The 22,472-nt window shown below is 31.2% G+C and overlaps 1 protein-coding gene across 1 annotated transcript; it reads left to right on the forward strand.

Annotated features, from left to right (window-relative positions):
• The first annotated feature begins 983 nt into the window (after positions 1-983).
• LOC134684560 (trypsin-like) lies at positions 984-13,868 on the forward strand. Its single transcript, XM_063543855.1, has 8 exons — positions 984-1,008; positions 7,114-7,173; positions 7,868-7,884; positions 8,404-8,594; positions 10,002-10,083; positions 10,853-11,030; positions 11,937-12,070; positions 13,752-13,868. The coding sequence occupies exons 2-8, from the start codon at positions 7,140-7,142 to the stop codon at positions 13,866-13,868; spliced, it is 753 nt and encodes a 250-aa protein (XP_063399925.1). The 5' UTR covers positions 984-1,008; positions 7,114-7,139.
• The last annotated feature ends 8,604 nt before the right edge of the window (positions 13,869-22,472 follow it).

Raw genomic sequence — 22,472 nt, forward strand, 5'->3', positions numbered from 1 at the left:
ACTCGAAGTAAAATGGATTGGACATAAACAAGAAGTTTACTAGACGTTTGTAACGAGAAATTTGAAGACTAGGTCATCAAGGACCCATCTAAGATTATTAATCTAATTTTCCGTCTGGTTTGTATATAAAGAGATAATTTGTGTGTTAATTATATTACTAGTTTATACATGTACATGTTTAAAATCAATGCTTAACAAAATTTATTAAAAAGACTTGCCTACATACCATCTGCTGTATAACTTTCAACAATATAATTGGCAATCTTAAAAAAAGATAGATAGTTGCATTATTACAAAAATATTCGTAAATATACTTCTACTTTCTAAATGCAGATTTTCAACGTTCTGTGGGTTTCCTTATCTTGTTGCAATGCTTTATGTAGAGGAACAGTTTCTTTTTGATATCGACTATATTATTTAACATAGCTTTTACTTCATAACTCCGGAAAAAGAATACAATTTCTTCATCAAGTTTGCAAATTAAACCAAAACATTGTTAAATCAAGCCTTCGGCATTATATCTTCCTCCTTGATTTGTTTATAAAATAACCGAATGTGATCACATGTCATGGTGGGTGCAACTTATGATACAGTAATTATCGATCTTTATGAAGTTACAGGGTTCATGTTGGTGTTTGTTTGGGTTGTTGTAGTTTTATTGTATTTGTAATCTAGTTAGTATTATGTTAAACATTGTTTAGACCTTTTTTTCGTTTTGCTAATGGAATGTTTATTTTCCTTTGACTGATGGATTTTAATTACCGTTTCCATTTTCTACTTCTTCTATAAACAATAGAGCTTAATGAATGTTAGCATAAAAATGTATATATTACAATTTCGTTAACCAGTGTCAGTTAGTAAATTTTAATCGACATGCTGACAAATTTTATGTTCAAAACAACATGTAACAGCTTCAACAACATACCACGCACTACGTAGATGTATGTATATAAAATACCTGGATATTCATATCTACAGAAGAGGTTGGTACAACGACGAAAATTCGAAGTAAGGTTTGTTAATGTATAAAAATTTGTTTTGTATACTTATTGTTGTCAATCTAATGGGAATGTATGTGACTGTCATATAAGTGCTAGGTTTTTGCAACGATCAAAGCACGTTAAATCCACCATTTCTACATATAAAAAGAATGCATGTACCATTTTTCATTCGTACTTTATTTGGCATTTTTAACTGTTTTGGATTCGAACGTCACTGATGAGTCTTTTGTAGACGAAACGCGTGTCCGGCGTATATAAACGAGTAGGTCCGGTAAGGACCGATTTTGGCCTCAAATTTCGACAGATTTTGACCACTTTTTAAACACTTAAGTGTCTATTTCAGTTGATTCATTATATTTTGTGAAAGATTTTAAATAATTCATGCCTTATATATCATTTACTGTAGTACGCCGCTAGATTAAAACTGACGTGGAAAGGTAACATATGGCCACCGAAAGCTCTTTTTTTAGAGCCCAGGTGGTCGTGTGGTCTAGCGGGACGGCTGCAGTGCAGGCGATTTGGTGTCAAGATATCACAGTAGCATGGGTTCGAATCCCGGCGAGGGAAGAACCAAAAAATTTGCGAAAGCAAATTTACAGATCTAGACAACACGACCACCTGGGCTCTCAAATAAAAGAGCTTTCGCTGGCCATGTGTCACCTTTCCACGTCAGTTTTAATCTAGCGGCGTACTACAGTACATGATATATAAGTACGTCTGAACCAGTGACAACTCTACAACAGATTTATCCATCGGATCATCAGAATTCATGGTGATACATTGCTGTGTAAATTCTGTATATACAACTCGTCTAAACATCAACCCAACAATGTAAGATCTGTAAATTTGCGTTCGCAAACTTTTTGTTCTTCCCTCGCCGGGATTCGAACCCATGCTCCTGAGATATATATCTATGCATATATTTGTATTTTAATCTACGCGTTTTATACGTTCAGACAGGATCTACACATTTTTCAATTACGATGTAAAATGAAGTCATATTCTGATCAGTATACACAATATAGTATACTGCTTTGTGATTCGTCTGCAACAATATTTTCAAGAGTTTGGTTTGATACAGTCGGGAATCGAATATAAATACGATTTTTCACATTTGCAGAGAACATACTTGCCTTAGATTTCAGTTCAATTGAGTAGATATACGCTACGGGATTTAGTTCTAAATATTTTAAACCCCCAAAAGGGTACGGTAAACTGTCGAAGCAGTTAACATTTCAGTACTATAAGGCTAGGTTATAGTACTAGGATGAACCTAGCACTGCTTTCGTGTTTGTATAATATTTAGGGGCCAGCTGAAGGACGGCTCCGGTGCGGGAATTTTTCGCTTCATTGAAGACCTGTTGGTGACCTTCTGTTGTTGTCTTTTCTTCTATAGTCGGGTTGTTGTCTCTTGGACACATTCCCCATTTCCATTCTCAATTTTATTAGAGTATGATGCAAATCTAGGCAATGTGTAAATAGTACTAAAAACGCAATCACGCATGGTGAAGTCAGAAGTCGGATCAGTGAAATTATTCTGATTCTACTTCTAAATAGATTGAACATAGCACATTTTCACGCTTTAGAACCGTTTTATCAAAAGTATGTGACTTTTCAGATTGAGGCTTTTTAAAGCAGAAACTTTTATCGAACATATCGGCTTCTTTATATGGACACTCCAAATATTATAACGTAAACACATTTTATGTTACATATATGATTACAAGCATTAATCACGAACATTGATTCAGATAATATTTATAGTAAGAACAATTAGAAACAAGCACTTGACGTATGTTCAGATAAGTAATGAACAGTCATTGTCCTAAATCCGACATCGGCGATTGTTCCAACACGGTCCAAGATATATAAGCGGGTTGTTGATATGTTTCAACCGGCTCTTGGATGTTCCTGTCCAAAGTCAACATCAAGTCCTTGGGTGTTATTGTATTCATTTAGTTTATTATTTAAGTATATTCTGACCATGCTTTTTCAATTTCGCTTAATTGTTATTGTTTTATATTTAATTACTTGTAATTGATGGCTTAATTTCAATACAGTGTATGAGATTAGCTCATTGGTGACGGTCATGCGATGAACTCGTATCTGTTGGGATCTGTCCATGGATGTGGACATTATCTAATTCTATATTTTTATCCACGGGGATTTTTTATAATGTGTCCACACAGACAATTTTTTGATATGATAAAGTATTAAATGATATTTATCGCCTTGTCAACTAAACGTAATGTAACCTACATGTATGATTGCGAACTTGAATACAGTGTTACTTTGAAAAAGGAGCTGTTTCATCAGTGCACGTGTATACCATCCTTATCTTCTTATTTATATTTTTGTACAGGTACATGTATAATGATTTCAGTTCAAAACGCTTTTCAGTATTATTTTCCAAGGACATAGACATATTTTAATAACACTAACCACTAATAAATATTATCATGGGGTTGGACCATATTTCATTCTTGTAACTTTTATTGTTAACTGCTGAACACTTACAGGGCACCATTTTATTACAATGGACATTATTTATATCAAAATTCAATATTTTATTTTGTATTCTTCTCATAATTAGTATAGTAAAGTTGCTCAAATTTGATTTTTATACTTTACAAACGTCCTTCTTTCATTGTCATTAGCATTAACTGGGCATTTCCAAGAAATTAATGTCTCTATATTCATTTCCAACCATAATATGTTTGTTAACATTTGTATATTAATCAGTCTTTTCAATTGTTCAGATTTTATTAAAATTCAAGTATATCAAAACTTTTTAATGACCTTTGTATTGCTTCCCTTGGAGGACACAATTTAATAGCAGATTCTATGAAAGTTGTCCTGTGGTTAACACTATTTCATGGTTTTTGCAGTAAAAATATGTCCACTTAAGCGACAATATTTCATGGCAATGGACATTATTTTAAAAATAATTTTCACAGGACACTATTATATCTTACAGTTGGTTCATATTTTTATTTTTCTTTGGTTTCTTAATCTCAAAGATTGGCCAGACTCTTTCAATTGTTTTGTTTACATGAACAGATACTAGACATAATCATGATCTGTAACGTGTTTAGGAAAAACGCCATGTCCTTAAAATTTTACAGTATTTTACCTTTTCTATTTTTTAACCTTGATTGCATATTACAAATTCGTTTATGTGCAGGCATTGTTGTTGTAGTAAATAGAAAGATATAAACGGTAAATTAACCAATTAGCATGTATCTAATATTTAAGAATAACCAAATAAAACGTTGTTGTAAATGCAGCGCAGTTAGTTCCCCTGGATGCATCTTTTGTAATCAAAGGGAGGTAAACTCTACGAACACAAGGAAACAATTTTGGATTCATACTAAGCAAAACAAGATGTATGCTAAACAATTACAATCTATGCTAATGTATTGCAAAATTTAAAGACCCTGACTATACCGATAATGCAAAGGAATATAAATAATGCCGAATAATATACGAATGATTAAACAGTTTAGTAGCATAATACACCATATTTGATGTTTATAAAAATAAGAGATGTGTCACCAAAATTCAGATGAAAACAAAAGTGGATTTAAGTTATAGGCAACCCGTTACCGTACAGAACGTTCTTCAACGATGAGAAAAAACCCTATACCGTATAGTCGGCTGCTATAAGCCCCGACATAAAAACTATGAAACAATTAAATTGAGAAAACTAAAAGACATATTTCTTAATAACCCCAAAATTGTTAAATTAAGTACGAGGAAAATAGGAATTTGCAATGTAAAAGAAGTTATATTTATGATAATGGCAAGGGGAGAAAAGAATTAGTATCAACTTCTTGAAATTTGACTCCCCAAACATAGTTTTTTTTTAATAAATGATTTATTAGCCGATAAATCCAACCTCAGATTAAATAACTGTTGTCTCAAATGTCTTCTCAAAAGTAATGTATAGTAACTTTCCTCGTTATCCGATAATTCAGTGAACAAATGCAAAGAAGAAAAAAGAATAGAATAACTTGAATATACAATTAATGCTTTATTTGGCTAATTTGCTTCAAACCACTCCTAACTATATGTATACTATAAAAATAACTCTCATTAAAGATGGGGTCAAATGAAATTTAACTAAACTTTTAATTGCAAAAAAACATAACAGATTAAATTCTCATAAATTAGAAGTAGAAAATATTTTAAATTCGCATTATTCGTTATTCAATTCCAACTAAAAAACTTTTTATAAATTCTGATAAACTTGAAATATATTGTATTATAAATTTACTTTAATGTGAATTAATTTTCAAATCGAATGTCACTTTTCAGATGGTTTTTGTCAAAAATTTAAGTGGCCGCATCCGTATTCATCCTCAATCTTTATATATGTTATGTATTATCATCAAATACAACTTCAATTGCAATTTTTGGGATGAACACGAATGCGGCCACTTTCGTTTTACACGGAAACCGTCTAAAATTTAACTAAAATGATGGAATTGTGAAGATTTCAGTAATTTAGCATGACTTAAAGGTGCTATTACCCAATATATGTGCATTGTATTGTCAAAAAACAACCCATATTTATGTTGCAGAACCATTCTACTATCCAAAAAATAACTAAAAGTTTACATTTTAACAATTTTGTAAAACTGCTATATTTTGGGACCAAAAGGGCTCTTACTTGACCTACTCCTTTAGTCCTGGTATCTTTACTGGGTTTATCTAATAAGTTAGAGTCTTTCATTAACAATTCTAAAATTGATTCTCTTTTTTTAATTCTCTACGGAGTTTGGTGTTTTTATCATTTTACATTTAACATCATATGTGTTATTAATATAAATTTATTTTAAGTGAATATGTTCCCCCAATCATTACTGAACAGGCATATGCCGTCTTCGGTGGTCTTACAGTTATATTACATAAAGACAGATTTGTTTATGGCTACACTGGAATATAACAGATTTTTTCAAATGTTATTTTGGCTTATATGATAAATTTTGATATAGATGAATTAGAAGAATGTATTAAGGTATGAGCATTTCGTATAGAATTTCTTTTTTTCTATTTCTATACAAGAAAAGTAAAGGTTATATACTAATCAAACTTGTTTTAGTTTGTTACCCCGATTTTGTTTTTGTCCATCGATTTACGAGTTTTGAACACCGGTATACTACTATTGCATTTATTTGTAAAATACTAATTTCGTTAAGTTAGTGATTAAATATTTGCCAAATATATCTACTCTCCGACATTTCATCTTTATAGATGTAATATCAGACAAGAAAAAAAATAACCATGCAAACATTTCTCTTTCTAAAGGGGTAAAATTAAATGACAAATAGTTCCCCTTTCAGATAGTTCTTCAAGATTCGTTTGTTTTGTTTTGTTTTATGATTATTCTTTTTTCTAATTATTTATAATTCCATGCCTTTTTTCAGTCATGATAATTCATAGGATATCTCGAATGATAAGAATGCTTTTCATGCAAGTTAATGGCGTGTTTTCACTAAATCATTTTTTCTAAACATGTCGCTGTCATTTAATATTATCATTAGACACAAGCAACAGCAATATAAGCGATACCGACTATCGCTTAAATAAGTTCCTTGATGAATATAACACCTTTACATAGGTGAATGTACTGAGATGAAATTTAATATAGAATATCTAAATATGTACCATGTACAAGGCTGTCTAAATTTTCAACATCAATTTTAATTTCGTGTTGAACTCAAAAGTAAATTTTGATATATCTGTCATTTATTCTTTTTTTCTAAGATATAATTTGATGAGACTGTCATTTAAGTGAGAGGGTTAGCTCTATAGAACCAGGTTAATCCACCATTTTCTACTTTGAACATGCCTATACCAAGTCAGGAATATGACAGTTCTTGTCCATTCGTTTTTTATGTGTTTTGTTATTTCATTTTGCCATGTGATTATGGCCTTTCCGAATCGATTTTCCTCTAAGTTCAGTATTTTTGTGATTTTACCTTTTATGGGTACGATATTTTGTAGAAATCAAAGGTTAATTGAGGAATGGGTTAATGCCCTCATAAATACGATCAGAGAGTCATCAGATGCACGTTACTCAGATTGTTAATTCTAGTTTCAATTTCAGAGGTGGTGTTTTTTGGAAACATAAAGATGTATCGAGTGCTCAGTGTCAGTTTATTTGTCGGTAAGTTAATAATGTAGTTACCTGTATATTTATATCTCAAATCGATTAGAAACAGACAAATCATGATAAAATAAAAAATAAAAAGTTGAACACACAGAAGTGCGAGACCAAGTGCATGAAAAGCGTTTTATGCTATACACGCATCAAACAAACAAACGAAGTAGTTTAAACGGCAATTTGTGTCTTCTAAAAATGATTTTCAGGTTCTAAATAATCATTTGTTCAGTTATGCTGAGTCTTTCTAATAATTGTCAGGACATCCAATGCCATAAATTCCAGTCTCCTAGGAATATTGGCTATTAGTCAATTATATGGTATATCAATCATGATTGTACAAATAATTAAGGAGGGACACAACATACCGTTCAAAAATTCATACATTTAAGAACATCGCAATGCAAGAAAAATTAAAAAAAGAAGACAAACTACAGTATTATGAGTATACAAAATACCAACAAAACTTAAACACCCGAGCAACACGTTCCATACCAAAAAAAGGCTTATTTTAGTTGTTGCTGATGTGTAACAAGTTTCTTTACCGTATGTTGTACCTGTCGAGTTACTCATGAAAATACAAACCCAAAGATTAGTCACACTCGAACTAATGTATTGTAATTATAGTCATGAAAAATCATGAAAAAAATATATGGTAATGATTTTGATAATAGCAAAGATATTTTCTTATTTTTTGTAGTGTTCTTCATGTCTACAGTATGTATATGAATATTAATTTAATATATGATCAATATAGTTCAATTTTAAGAGTTTTCACACTACTTCTTAATAATGAACATCAATATATGTTCACATACAAAGGAAACGTTCTCGATAATTATATAAGGACAATTGATGTTGTGTACTACAATATAGCAACAATTTCACGGAAATCAAATGTAAATTAGAATCAATGTTGACGCAACAAATTAGAGTAACGGAAGTGTTTCCGGTTTCAAAGGAATAGTCATAGCCTTGCTATAATTGTCACAGCTTTCTCCGTGAGTTGATTATTGAATTGTACAACCGGTACACACTCTCTGATCCTAGTGATTTCAAATTCATTATGATGATTGTATTTTAGCTTTAAAGAAAAACTTCTTAAATGTTATCTTATTATCACTATGAATAAAATGTTTTAACTTGGGGATCTATTGATAAATAATGTAGCATTTCTGTACCCTAAATGTATTTACTTGGGGCTTGCTATGAATATATCTTTCTATCAAAATTTAGGCTTTTTCTGCTGATACAATTGTAAAGATAGTTAATGGTGAAAATGCCAACATTGAAGATCATCCATGGCAGGTCTCTGTTCAGATCAAAAGAACTGAAAACGACAATTTCACCCATATATGCGGTGGATCAATTATTGACAAAAGTTGGGTTCTTACAGCTGCACATTGTAATATTTATCCTGAATTACCGTAAGCTACTTTATTTACAGTTGAAAATATAATACAATGCGCATCTGTATTAATTATGATTACCCTACCGGGGCGTCTGAAATCAAACTCTGTGATTGCAATCAATTCACTATTCTGTCGTTACACTCTATGAAGTGCTTCGTTAATTGTTTCCTTCCTTTCATTCTTATCATATTCATGATATCATTGATTTGTTTTGGCATTGATTGTTTTTTGTCCTTTCTCAAATCAAAGATTTTTCCAAGATTAAGGTATTCTAAAGATTAAGTTTTCAATATCAAAATACTGTAGAACAAATAAAGAGGCTAATTTACAATTGAGTGTTTTTAAGAGTAAAAATAAAAGAGTTAAAAACTCTCAAATACAAAAGTCAGAAGACATCCTAATTAAGACCTTTTGAAGAAAAACTTCGTTGGTCATTCTGTTATTTGTACAAGAAGCTTCTAAGAATTATTGATGTGCATTAGTGCCCCATTCTTTTGTATTTTAGAACATAGACAAAACTTCATATGCCCTTAGACAATATATATTCTCTATAGTTTTAAGATGGTTATAGGTGCGGTTTAAGTTTTAAAATCAAAACTGCATAACTGAAAAAAAAGGTTAATTGGCAAATACTAGTAATTGAAATTATTTTTTATTGACAATTAATAAAGTCTACAGCCATTTTTTTTTAAATGGGGGTGTCAAGTCATGATATAGGAGTGTGGTTCAACAATATGTCCCCATTCCTTGATCGTTAAAAAATGGGAGTAACAACCCTCAGATCCCGCCACTAAATTAATATGTAGTTGAAGGATAGTGCTGACAGGAGGGTTCAACCTCTCAATATTTTCTTTGTTTTAAGATAGCAAGACAGGAATGCTCATACCTTTACGTGTATAAGCAGTTTCAGCCTACACATAGTTGAAGTATGATTATGTCTCGTCACTGACCAAAATTCATCAACGGTTTTGCAAAGTGACGAAACCTATTAAGAATATTCCAGTCAAGTTCAGTTGTCATTGTCAAATTCTTAAGTATCACCTTCGCTTCTTTTCACTACACATCAAAAACGATCTCAGTAAAAGTTGTTCACATTTTTTTTTAAACAAGTTGAGATTTGATAAAACTTTCAACTGGACATAGATTATGATATATTTGTTTTCAAAGAATAAACAAAATATGTATTCAAAACAAAAAACAATTAGGGGTTACTTGACGGGTTAAATAAAGTTATATAGTTCGTTGTGCAAAACACTCAAAAATGTGCATTGAAGACCTTACGGTGGCATATAATTGTTAATTTCTGTGTCGGTCAATTATGGAGAGTTGTCTCGTTGACAATATTACCACATATCTTATATATATGTATATATCCAAATCAATTTCTTACATCACGCTACAATTTGATTATTTTCATTTTAGGGTAAAGAATATAAGAGTAGCAGCTGGAAGTTCTCTTTTGAGTCAGATGAAAACAATTATACCTTTGAAAAATTTCTATAAGGTATTAGATTTAAGTGGCATATTTTATACCCAACTATATATTTGGGCAATAATGCGCCTACCCTGATTTCCCGTATCTCCGTTCTTGATTATGATTACAACACAGTGTTGACTGATGTACACTTATTTTTGATATTTTTATCTATCATGTGTGTGGTTTATTTTTACGCATCGTTGTCAATATAATTGAATTTAATGCGACTTGCATACAAATTAGGGTTTCAACTAGCTTCAAAATCAAGTGTAATCCAGCATTTTCTACATCAGAAAATGTCTGAACCAAGTCAGGATTATTACAGATTTGTTTAAGCTTTTGATTTTGCCATTTATTTACAAACTTTCCATTTAGCTTTTTCCCCGTAGTTCGATGGTAATTTTACCTCTTTCTATTCTGTGTTTATTTTGTAGGTTCCTCCTTACCCACTCTATTTATCAATATTGCATCATAGACATATGCGTTTAAATAGGGCTTAACTTACCCAAGATTATGTAATGATACGTTTGTAAACTGCTTCCATCAATAGATTCATATTCTTAAAAATCTATGAACTGAGATTTCGATTATTTCTAGATATTTAGAACAATTTGTCATAAAGCCATGAATAATATTCTCTGGATATATAGGAATATTGGCGAACGAAAATCATTTTATAAAACACTAACAGAGTAATTCCTTAAGTACACAAAAAGAAAATATTCACGATTATATATTTGAACACCTATTAGTTATACCATTAGTGTTTCCTAATTATAAAACTAAAATCTTTTAGCACAACAACTTCATATTTACTGGTATAGAATTCAAAAGGGACCTTATGCTACTACAACTTAGAAGGCCGCTTAAATTCGGGTCTACCATTAATAAAATCGACCTGGACACTGATATAGGGAAAAATTATACCGGAGAGTTATGTACAATATCAGGATGGGGAAAGACAGTTGGAAGAGGTATGTTTTTATCATAAATTGAGAAACAATAGCTAAATATACCAAAGGGATATTCAAACTTATATGTCGAACACGAAAGGACAATATCATATTTTTTTTTTAAAATCATCTTATTAGATTTAATTTCAAAACAAAATTCTGCATGATAAAATCAAAATGTTCACCAGTTTTCTCATCACATGTTGGTAATGACAATATAAACATTTTTGTCACGTGGTGATGGAAGTCACTTGATATATTCGTTCGTGTCTTAGAACTGGCCTATTTTGTGACACGCAGATTATATTTCTTTTATTGTTTCATTAACCAACTTCACATCTGTCTATTTGAATTCTTAATCTGAAAAAGATCTAATGATTGCAAAATTGAAAAAAAAGAAAAATAGGATGGATTGTATACAGGAAGTATAGTTATATAATTAGGTTTACCCTTCCAAATGCAAAAACATCAATGGCGTGGATGTAAACAAAACCCAAGTTGAATAAGGTGAGCGATACAGGCTCTTGAGAGCCTCTAGTTTTATTTAGATTAGACCGTTGATTTTCCCGTTTGAAAGGGTTTTACACTTGAAATTTTGGGGCCCTTTATAGCGTGTTGTTCGGTGTGAGCCAAGGCTCCGTGTTGAAGGCCGTACTTTGACCTATAATGGTTTACTGTTTTTAAAAAATAATATTTGGATGGAGAGTTGTCTCATTGGCACTCACACCACATCTTCCTATATCTACATATATAGATCAAAGTCCGATTTTGACTAACGAGAAAATACAAATGATGAGGCGTGATTTAACGTCTCTATTAACGTTTTAAAAATTTCACGTAACTTTGAAAATTGATGTTACGATACATATTTATACAGGATTTAATTAATTTCACAACCTTTGTGGTATTTAACAAATTTGATTATAGGGGAGAATTATCCTGATCGTCTGCAAGTAGTGTCAATGCCAGTTGTCACCCATGAATACTGCCGAACTTCTTGGCCTGGTCTTGCTTTGAAGAATATGATATGTCTTCAAGATGGAGAAAAGGATTCTTGCACTGTAACTATATTTCATTTACTCAAATTATAACGCAATTTTTCAAGAGATTAATAAACATTGTAACATGTCGACCCTGCTATTTTCGTTTTATTTTTGTTTTTCAATTAAGATAACAGAGGGACAAAATAAATCAGAGACATCCAAATTCATTAGTCGAAATGAGGCAAACAGCATCATGGCAAAAATAAAAAGACCAAACAAAATGACAAACATATGATTATAAAACACCATATTGATAACTCAAGACTGAGCAACAGGAACTTTACCAAAAATAAATCGGGAATTATCTCAGCTGCTCAAGAAAGGTATGCAGATCCTGCTCCACATGTTGCATCTGTCGTGTTGATCATGGAAATACTTGAATGAAGATTAGTCTACTTCGGTATGCAGAAGTTCGGGATTACGCTGAAGACGTTTTAAACATATCAGCCGTTATTTGTGAAACTGATTTTCCGTCATTGACAATCATCGAGAAGCAGTGTCCGTAAAAATATCGAGGGGGTAATTTCAATTCGAAAACTTCGAACTCTTTTGTAACATAATTTTCTGGTAAAATTTACCCTCTACCAAAACAGTCATGATATAAAACGCAATAACTGAAATAACTTTAAATATGTTTATTTGAAGTCGTGATATATACATTATATATGAACATACATGAACGAAGCAAAACAATATCATTGCACAATTAAAATTGTTTAATTGACCATCAATAAACTATTGTATATTATCATAACAAAATTAAAGGTGAATTCAGAAATATCTTATAATTGGAAACAAATATTAAAATAAGTCAATATGACCAAAGTGGTCGATTTACTTCTTTAGGAGTTATTGCCCTTTATAGTCAATTTTGAACAGTTTTTAAAAAATGGTTAAATTTTGAAGTGTTTCACAAAATATTTTCCTCTCAAAATATTGGACCAAATTCATTAAAGATAGAGATAATTTTTAGTAGCAAGAATATTCAGTAAAATAAGATATACAAACACATCACCATCACCAAAACACAATGTTATCATGAATCAATGTGTGTCCTTGTTCGATGCGACTGCAAGTGGAGATTTATTTCACCGAAGGTATCACCAGCCCAGTAGTTAGCACTTCTGTGGAGACTTGAGTTATCATTGATAGATTACCTTAGCTGTATTTGGCAAAACTGTAAGGAATTTTCTGTCCTCAATGCTCTCCAACTTCGTCTTATTTGGGCGTTTCACCGTTTTCGATTTGAGCGTCACTGATGAGTCTTTTGTAGAAGAAAGGCGCGTCTGGCGAATATATCAAATTTGAATCCATGTATTTATGATGAGTTTATTTTTTTGATATTCACATATACCAAAGTGAGCGACACAGGCTCTTTAGAGCCTCTAGTTTTAATAGGATGTTGTTTTTTTTGCCTAGCTAATCGAAATAGAAAAAATAACATAAGAGGGGAAATACAACAAATACACGTTGTCCGGGAAACGCCTGTGGCAAACAAATCGAACTTCATTTTTCGAGGTTTGTGTCGTTCAAATCACGTTTCAATATAATAACATGAGTTGTAAAAATGTTATGACAAATTTTTTTCAACCTGTCAGCGATAAAAAATTAGAGTTGATGCTGGTTTCATTGATTTACCAAAGATTGTGGCTTTACATACTATCGTATGTATTTATTTCATGTTATTTTGTATTTTCAGAGTGATAGTGGTGGACCAATGGTTTGCAGTAAAAAACTAGTAGGAGTACTATCTGGTGGTGTTCTCTTTTGCGATGGAAATAGACCTAGCGTTTATTCCAGAGTGTCTGCTTACTAAGATTGGATTAAAGAAAAAGTGAATAAGAAAGATAAGAAAAATAAGAAGAATAAAAGAGAAAAGGAGAAAAAGAATAATAAGAAAGAAAAGAAAAATAACAAAAATAACAAAAATTGAGTTTGACACTTGAATGAGGTAAATAAAGAATTGTAGAAATTTATAAGGTTTTTGTTTCTCTCCTAGTTTATTCCTTGAATTTTATTCAAAAGGTGAATTAAAGGATAAGGTCCCAAACAAAAAAATATTAAAAACATAACAAACATGAGACACATCAATGCTACGAAGGTACGCTTTTGTGATTTCATAATTGGGTTGGACATAAAGATCCTGAAGTGATAGTGTGCTATAAGGAAAATTGAAAAAGGTCCCTTAACTATTTACATTTTTTTGTTAGCCACCGCATTCAGGATTAATACCACTATCGAGTTTCCACTATAAACCTTTGGTATATTGTCACTGTGAAAATTAAAAATAACATTATTACATTGATTGTTTTATATTAACCATCACTTGCAGTAAAGAAATTCACCCCTTTTTTCCTGTAATAATGTCACCTGAAAAACTGGTGCTTTTTAACACCAAAGATATATGACTCAGATTTTTTTTGAATTTAAATACAAGCTAGATCGCCAACATGTATTACTTCTATTACTCCTTCAACTAAAGCCACTAAAATAGATAATTAATGAATATGCTATAATTAGAAACCCTTTTGGTCCAGTTTTCATTGTAATTCAACGAAAAGATACATTGAATGATTTAATTTCATAAAGAGAAGATTTTCTGTACTTATTGTACCTCTTACAATTATAGTACGGTGACCGAGTAACGACAAATCGCTTATTTAAGGAGTTTAATTGTCATTCGGACTATACGGCTGTAAATCACAGTATTGTTAGTTCAAATGTTAAACTTAACATCTTTACTTGTCGTCAAAAAATCGTACGGTGCAATTTTCGTAAAATGGGCTTTTAAGTACGTTAGTTTACTTGAACAAAATATCGACGAAGATCACTTTTTAGGTCAACATAGTAATAAATAAACGGTACCAATTTTCTTGCACCAGATGCGCATTTCGACAATACATGTCTCTTCAGTGATGCTCGTGGCCAAAATATTAAAAACCCAAAGCTTATATAAAAGATGAGGAGCAATAATCCAAAAGGTCCAAAAAGTATAGCCAAATCCGTGAAAGGAATCAGAGCTTTGCACGAGGGAGATACATTCCTTAATTTATAATAATTTCTAATATTTGTAACAGCAAATTTTAATAACACAAAAATCCGTATTTTCATGCCAGTACCGAAGTAAAATAACATCCGTAAAATAATTTCTGTTATTATATACATTGTTGTTAAACCTTATTCATGTTATTTTAACGATTTCAAATAACGTTTAGCAAAATTAAATCGTTATTTGAGGGGTTTTGTAAAAGTTTAACGCTACGAATACTTTGCATTTAATAGAGTACATTCAAATTTAATTTCATATTTTTTTTTTAACGCAAAATGTAAAATAATTAACCTTTATATGATATTTCATACATTTTTACCTTTATTAATCAAAAATATCATACATTTGTCTCAGATGCATTAAAACAGCAATTCAAGCCAGACAAAATTCATAACGCTCATATGAAGGAGCTATTTGAAGCTCATATATAGCCTCTTATAGATTCATATACGCAATTGGGATGTGATGTATTACTAACATTTACATACTGGGATATGTTCCTTGAAGCAGTAGACATTTAGCCGTCAAATGTTGGAGCAGAATGAGAGGGAAATTAGTCTCTTCCTTGAGATCGTCATCTCAAATGTAACAGTATATTTTTGTAACCAACCGTAACACACGAAGGTGGATACTCGATATGCTTAAATTTTCTGAGAACATTCGATCACCTTTTGTATATGGCTACTTTGCTTTTCAGACATTTTAACAGTACTATGACATTGCAACAAAAAAGACCGTTATAAAAGCCTCAAAGGGGTTATGTGCTACTGTAGGCATAACAAATCAAAAGTCTGCATGCGTTTGTTAGATGGACCCTTACTAGACATTTCATAGAATCATTTGTCGTGTAATGCTGAAAACGGATGGAATTGCTGCAAATTCACAAGAAAAAACAATAGTTGTTAATGTCTGTGTCATTTCGGTCTTTTGTAGATAGTTGTCTCATTGGTAATCATACCACATCTTCTATTTTATATTAGTGATCGTCATTGTGCAGGATAAACTAGTAATAATGTTTGTTTTGTAAGTACTTATTCTCTATTCCCTATGACAGCCGTGCTGATTGTCAATTGGGAAAATTTAATTTGCCAAATCATTTGTGCAATATTGTATTATAGTTTTCCAACCACTCGCTCAACATTGGAATGGAAGTGTCGATGTCCCTTTAACGCACGAACGATGTTCTCTTAAATCAGAGTTTTTGACGGAAATGCATCGAAACTAATTTAAAAAAGAAGATGTGGTATGATTGCCTATGAAACAATTGTCTACAAAAGACAACAAAACGACACAGACATTTTAACAACTACAGTTCTTCGTACGTCCTCCAACAATGAGCAAAGCCCATACCGCATAGTCAGCTATAACAGGCCCCGATAAGACAATGTAAAATAATTCAAACGAGAAATCGAAAGTTGTCTATAAAATGAAAAAAAAGAACTATATATAGCTGTTACACCGGTATCATAGATATGGAACGGGTTGCGCCCTCACAAATATATTTATCACCACCATATCATATACGTGCCTGTCAAAAGTCAATGTACTGTTTATGTAGAGTTTTGATCGTTGGTGTATATCGGTCATATTTTCGTAAATGTTTATGTTATAAATTAAACCGTTGCGTTTGTGATGTCTCATATTTTGCATGTCGGGATCGATATTTAAAGCCGACATATTGCTGAAGGCCGCACTGTAGCATTTGACAATTTGTTTTCGCTTAAGCTATAATGAATAGTTATCTCATTAATAATTAGCATCTACTATATTTGTGAAAATGTTGTGTCACTTGCGACGAAAGTGATATAATGCAGGACATATGAATAACTGCAAGGCGTTACGTAAATTCTCACTTATTATTAATGATAGGTACCTATATTTAACGTGGTTTGTTTTTCGTTAGTTATGCATACAGGTCAGATAGGGTTAACTTGTAACTAACCTCAAGTTTAAGTTAAGAAATGAAAAGCACACGATTGGGTAGCTGAACCATCTGTATATGTCTAATCCAAACATTCGTTGTTAATTTCTAAATGTTAGTAAAGATATTAGCCGTATTCGTATATTCTGTATTTGTAGTTCATTTTGATAGAAGCAATTAGCAAAGTCAGCAGGTAAGGTGTACATTTCTGACGAGCAGGTTTTCCTATGACCTTCTTTAATTTTCAAGGAACATTGATCAATTTCAAGTTGGTATGCTTCTGTTAGGTTATCAGTCAATACATAAGAAACGTATAGTTCAATATTATGTAGTGTGTGATTTTGTTGTCATCTATACATGCTTGCAGGGTTCACATAACCTTGACATCATTTCCAGGATAGATTGGGTAATGTTCAGCTTTCGTGGTTTTGTCAGTTTGTTACGTACTATACATGTATAATTTAATAATGGAGTAAATGCTTCTTCTGATTGGCTGACGTTGGTATGTTTATCAGCTCATAGACATCATTTTGTCATGTGACCCTGAAGTTATCAACTTTTTTTCATGGTAAACTCCGGTTTAAAATGGCATTTTTATAAGAAACGGTTTTAATAATGTTTTCTGTGTATTCGAAATAGCATACAAAATGTAGTGGACACTTTAAAATAACCCGCGTAAGTGTGTGCACCTTATTTTTGATGTTATTTCTTCATATACAGAAAAAAATATTCCAGTCATTTCTTAAATATAAGAAGAATGTCTCTATATTCAACGAATGGGTTATTTTCAAGGGAATAGATTAGTCTGAAATGGTTCATCATAACTTGTCGTAATTTTATTGATCATCACTGTTTACGTTATTTGATACTTGTAGTAAACCCTTTTACCTTCAGGTCTCAACAGAAGCCCATTCGAAAGTAAAGCATTCAAGATATTTCAGCATGCGCACTCTTGAAATGTTCAATTATAATGACTACGTCAGGATGTAACTAAATATACTCGAGTAACATGTTTCGTGCAAAACGATTAACATGACTTTCATGATTCAATTAGCCAAGGACCGTTTTCTGTATTAGATAAGCGTCTTATCTCAATTTGTATTACGTTGTTTTGGTTAGGGAATCTGCATGGGCATATAGACATGGAAGAGGCAAACTTTGTTAACCGATGTTTGAATTTATAAACCCTTTGACTAAGTACAAAATCAGATAACAACACCAAATCTGGTGGATTATTTGTGTACTCCAAAAGGAGGGAAACTTGTGTGTCTCCTATAAAATTCGATTCATATGGTTTCTGAAAGTACAAATCATGTCTATTTCACTTTCAACAATTAGTCAATTTCAGACACAATAAAGAAGCTGATTAAGCTTCAAAATTAATGAGTAAAAATCTCAATCAATCCCAATAATATCGACCCGATCAAAATGATATTTAGACTTAAGAAATTGAATGATCGGTAAAATTTTAAATATGTAAGACTACACCAGATGCAAGCACATTAGTATAAAGTTTAGATGTATCGTAACGGCAATACATTTTTAGCATTGAAAACTGTTTGGTTTTTTGAATAAATGAATCAAAACAAATTTTTGTTCTTAAATTTCATCAGAATGGATTATGCCCCTAATCTTTGAAATTTAAAATAGAACAAGTTAATGATACATCATATAGACAACAGAAATTTCAACATTCAGGTAATATGACATTTAAAACATCTTTATTACACTGTACTGGTGACTAAAACTATTAAAACAGATATAACGTCACAGCCAAGCTTTTGTATCAAAAGACTAAAAGAATCAACAAGCTAAAGTCAAAAGAGAGAAATGAAAAGCAGCAGAAAAAAAACAAACAAAAAAACATAGTCTTAAAATTAATCGACAATTAAATTGTTAGTCTTATGTACTATGGGTTGTTCTGATTGTCTTTGTTGTTGCCATGGCATTGTCAGTTTGTTTTCTGTCTGTGAGTTTGACTGTCCTTCTGGTATTTTTCGCCCATCTTTTATGTTTTGAACAAATACTTGAAGCTATGCCTCTTGTTGTTAAAGCCAAATCAAAAGTCATTTAGTCTTTTCTTGTTCGACACAAAAACACAGACAGATTGATTTAATGCATTTTGCCAATTATTTTACATGATTATTTTACATAATATTTTAATAATTGTTTTAAATGTCACATCCTGAATGTACATGTAGAAAACAATCAAAAGGAAATAGTCATGTTTAACATATAAAAATATATCAAAACATAATTTAAGTCTTAAAGTACAAACGTGTAGGTCTTGGGGTAAATAACATTTGCAATAAAGAAAATTTGCTGAATTGTTACAAAAATTTAAAAGGACATACCTTTCTTCGTCAGCTTTCTCTATGGTTGCAACAAGCACAATATTTATATTGACAAATGGAAGGTATGTTTATTATAGTATATATTCTGGTGTTAGCTCTGTATAACGATGTATTACCCGATGGAGAATGATTGTCATAAAGTTGTCACATGCGAAAATAGCGGATCAGTTTTTTTAAAGTATTTTCTTTGATTTCAAGCTTTCAATTGTGTGTCCTAGAAGATACGTGCGTCAGCCATGGCGTTGTCAGTTTATTTTCAATATATGAGTTTGACTGTCATTCTGGTATCTGACATTATAGCTACTAGAATGTCTCTCCAAGTAGATCTAGATCAAATTTGAATGTCCCGTTTGAATTGTAAATAGAATCCTTTTGTATTTGTTTGGTGTAAGTAATTTGTTAAAAATTAAAAATTTACATACTCAAAAACCATAGATAAATAATAATACACAAGAATTTACTTTTTGAAGAAATTAGAACATAAGGAGATTGCAATAAAAACTAAGAAACTCCTTAGATCTGGTCTACAAAAATACTATTTAATGGCAGAATTTTATTTTATCAGTTATTAATAAAACCTAGCACACTTATAACTAGACACATTCTTGCGAAAAGGCCAATTGTCCCTGATTATGTTTTTAAAAATAGACCATTTTATTTTTACAATATAAAGCATTGTATGTTTTAGTGGTTTATTGTATATTCTGACATCCTAATGACTTGTTGCTCAAAATATTTGTTTGGTCAAATAAACTGATTAACATTCGCAAAATGTAGTCCGAAATAAAACAAAAGTTTGAAAAATGTTATGATACTTTCAAACATGCTTTCTACTTTAAGGATTTTTATTGAATGACGTCAAAATCATTGAGCATGAAATCAAAAACTTGTGTTTGGGGAAATATGAATAATGCGATTGACAGCAGAAAGAAAAAGAGGGAGACAAGTTTGGCTGTTAAACCAATTTACGATTTAATGGTTCGAACAGTCCGTCTATTGACTCTTCTTGAATAAATAACTTACAGATACCGACCATTAATCGTGGATATAAAAGACAAACACATATGTATGTTATGGGAAAGGAAAAATCATATTTTGAAAACCTAGTTTGATTTTAACAGCTTATTTTTGCTTAATATGTTTCAGACAGAATCTTTATTTAATTGACGTGAGCTTACACATATTTTATATACTCGAAGTAAAATGGATTGGACATAAACGAGAAGTTTAATAGATGTTAGTTACGCAAAATTTGAAGACTAGGTCATCAAGGACCCATCTGGGATTATTAATCCAATTTTCCGTTTGGTTTGTTTATAAAGAGATAATGTGTGTGTTAATGATTTTACTAGTTTATACATGTCAATGTTTAAACTCAATGCTTAACAAAATTTATTAAAAAGCTACATGCCTACATACCATTGGCTGTATTACTTTCAACAATATAATTGACAATCATAAAGATAGATAGATAGTTGCATTTTTACAAAAATATTCGTAAATATAATTCTACTTTCTGAATGCAGATTTTCAACTGATTTTCAACTTTCTGTGAGTTTCCTTATCTTGTTGCAATGCTTTATGTGGGGACACAGTTTCTTTTTAATATCGACTATACCATTTAACATAGTTTTCACTTCATAACTCCGGAAAAAGAATACAATTTCTTCCTCAAGTTTGCAAATTGGAACAAAACATTGTTAAAACAAGCCTTTCGGCATTATTTCTTCCTCCTTGTTTTGTTTATGAAATAACCGAATGTGATCACATATCATAGCAGAGTGCAACTTACGATACAGAAATAATCCACTTTATGCAGAACCAAGGTTCATTTTATGTTTGTTTGGTTCGTTGTAGTAAATTGTATTTGTTTTCTCGTTAGTATTATGTTAAACGTTGTTTAAACCTTGTCTGTTTTCGTATTGCTAATGGATAGTTTATTTTCCTGTGACTGATGAATTTTAATTACCGTTTCTATTTTTTTCTATAAACAATAGAGCTTAATGAATATTAGCATACAAATTTATATATTATAGTTTCCTTAACCAGTGTCAATTAGTAAATTATAATCGATATGCTGACAAATTCTATGTTCAAAACAACATGTAACAGCTTCAACAACATACCACGCACTACGTAGATGTATGTATATAAATACCTGGATATTCATATCTTCATATCATTACAGAAGAGGTAGGTAAAACGACGGAAATTCGAATTAAGGTTTGTCAATGTATAAACATTTGTATTGTACACTTATTGTTGTCAATATAATGGGAAAGTATGCGACTGTCATTTAAGTGCGAGGATTTTGTAACGATTAAAACACGTTTAATCTACCATTTCTACATATAAAAAGAATAATGCATGTATCATGTAAGAAATACGACTGTTATTTTGCATTCGTTTAATAAGTTTAAGACTTTCATTTGCAATTTTAAAATTGACTTTCTGTTTTGAATTCTTCACGGAGTTTGGTATTTTTGTTATTTGAACAGCGGTTTACTACTGTTGCCTTTATTTAAAAAATACTAATTTTCGTTAAGGTAGTGATTAAATATACATTGTATCTACCCTCCGACATTTTATCTTTATGGAAATAATATCAGACAAGAAACATATAATCATGCAAACATTTTTTTTTTATAAAATGGTAAAATTAAATGACTGCAAAGGTCAATAAACTCATCATAGATACCAGGACTAAATTAAGTATATACGTAAATACCACTACATAGAGTCATTATTACTAAAACTGAAAAAAATAGTTTCCCTTTCAGATAGATCTTCAATCATGATATTTCATGGGATATCTCGAATGATAAGAATGCTTTTCATGCAAGTTAATGGCGTGTTTTCACTTAATTAACTTATTTGGAACATGTATGTGTCACTTAATATTATCATTAGACACAGGCAACAACAAAAAAGCGATACCGACCATCGCTTAAATAAGTTCATTGATGAATATAACACCTTTACATAGGTGAATGTACTGAGATGAAATTTATCATATAATGACTAAATATTTACCTTGTACATGGCATATCTAAATTTGCAACACCAATTTTAATTTCGTGTTGAACTCAAAAGTAA

This window comes from Mytilus trossulus, chromosome 9, assembly GCF_036588685.1.
Source record: "Mytilus trossulus isolate FHL-02 chromosome 9, PNRI_Mtr1.1.1.hap1, whole genome shotgun sequence".
NCBI classification, from domain to species: domain Eukaryota; kingdom Metazoa; phylum Mollusca; class Bivalvia; order Mytilida; family Mytilidae; genus Mytilus; species Mytilus trossulus.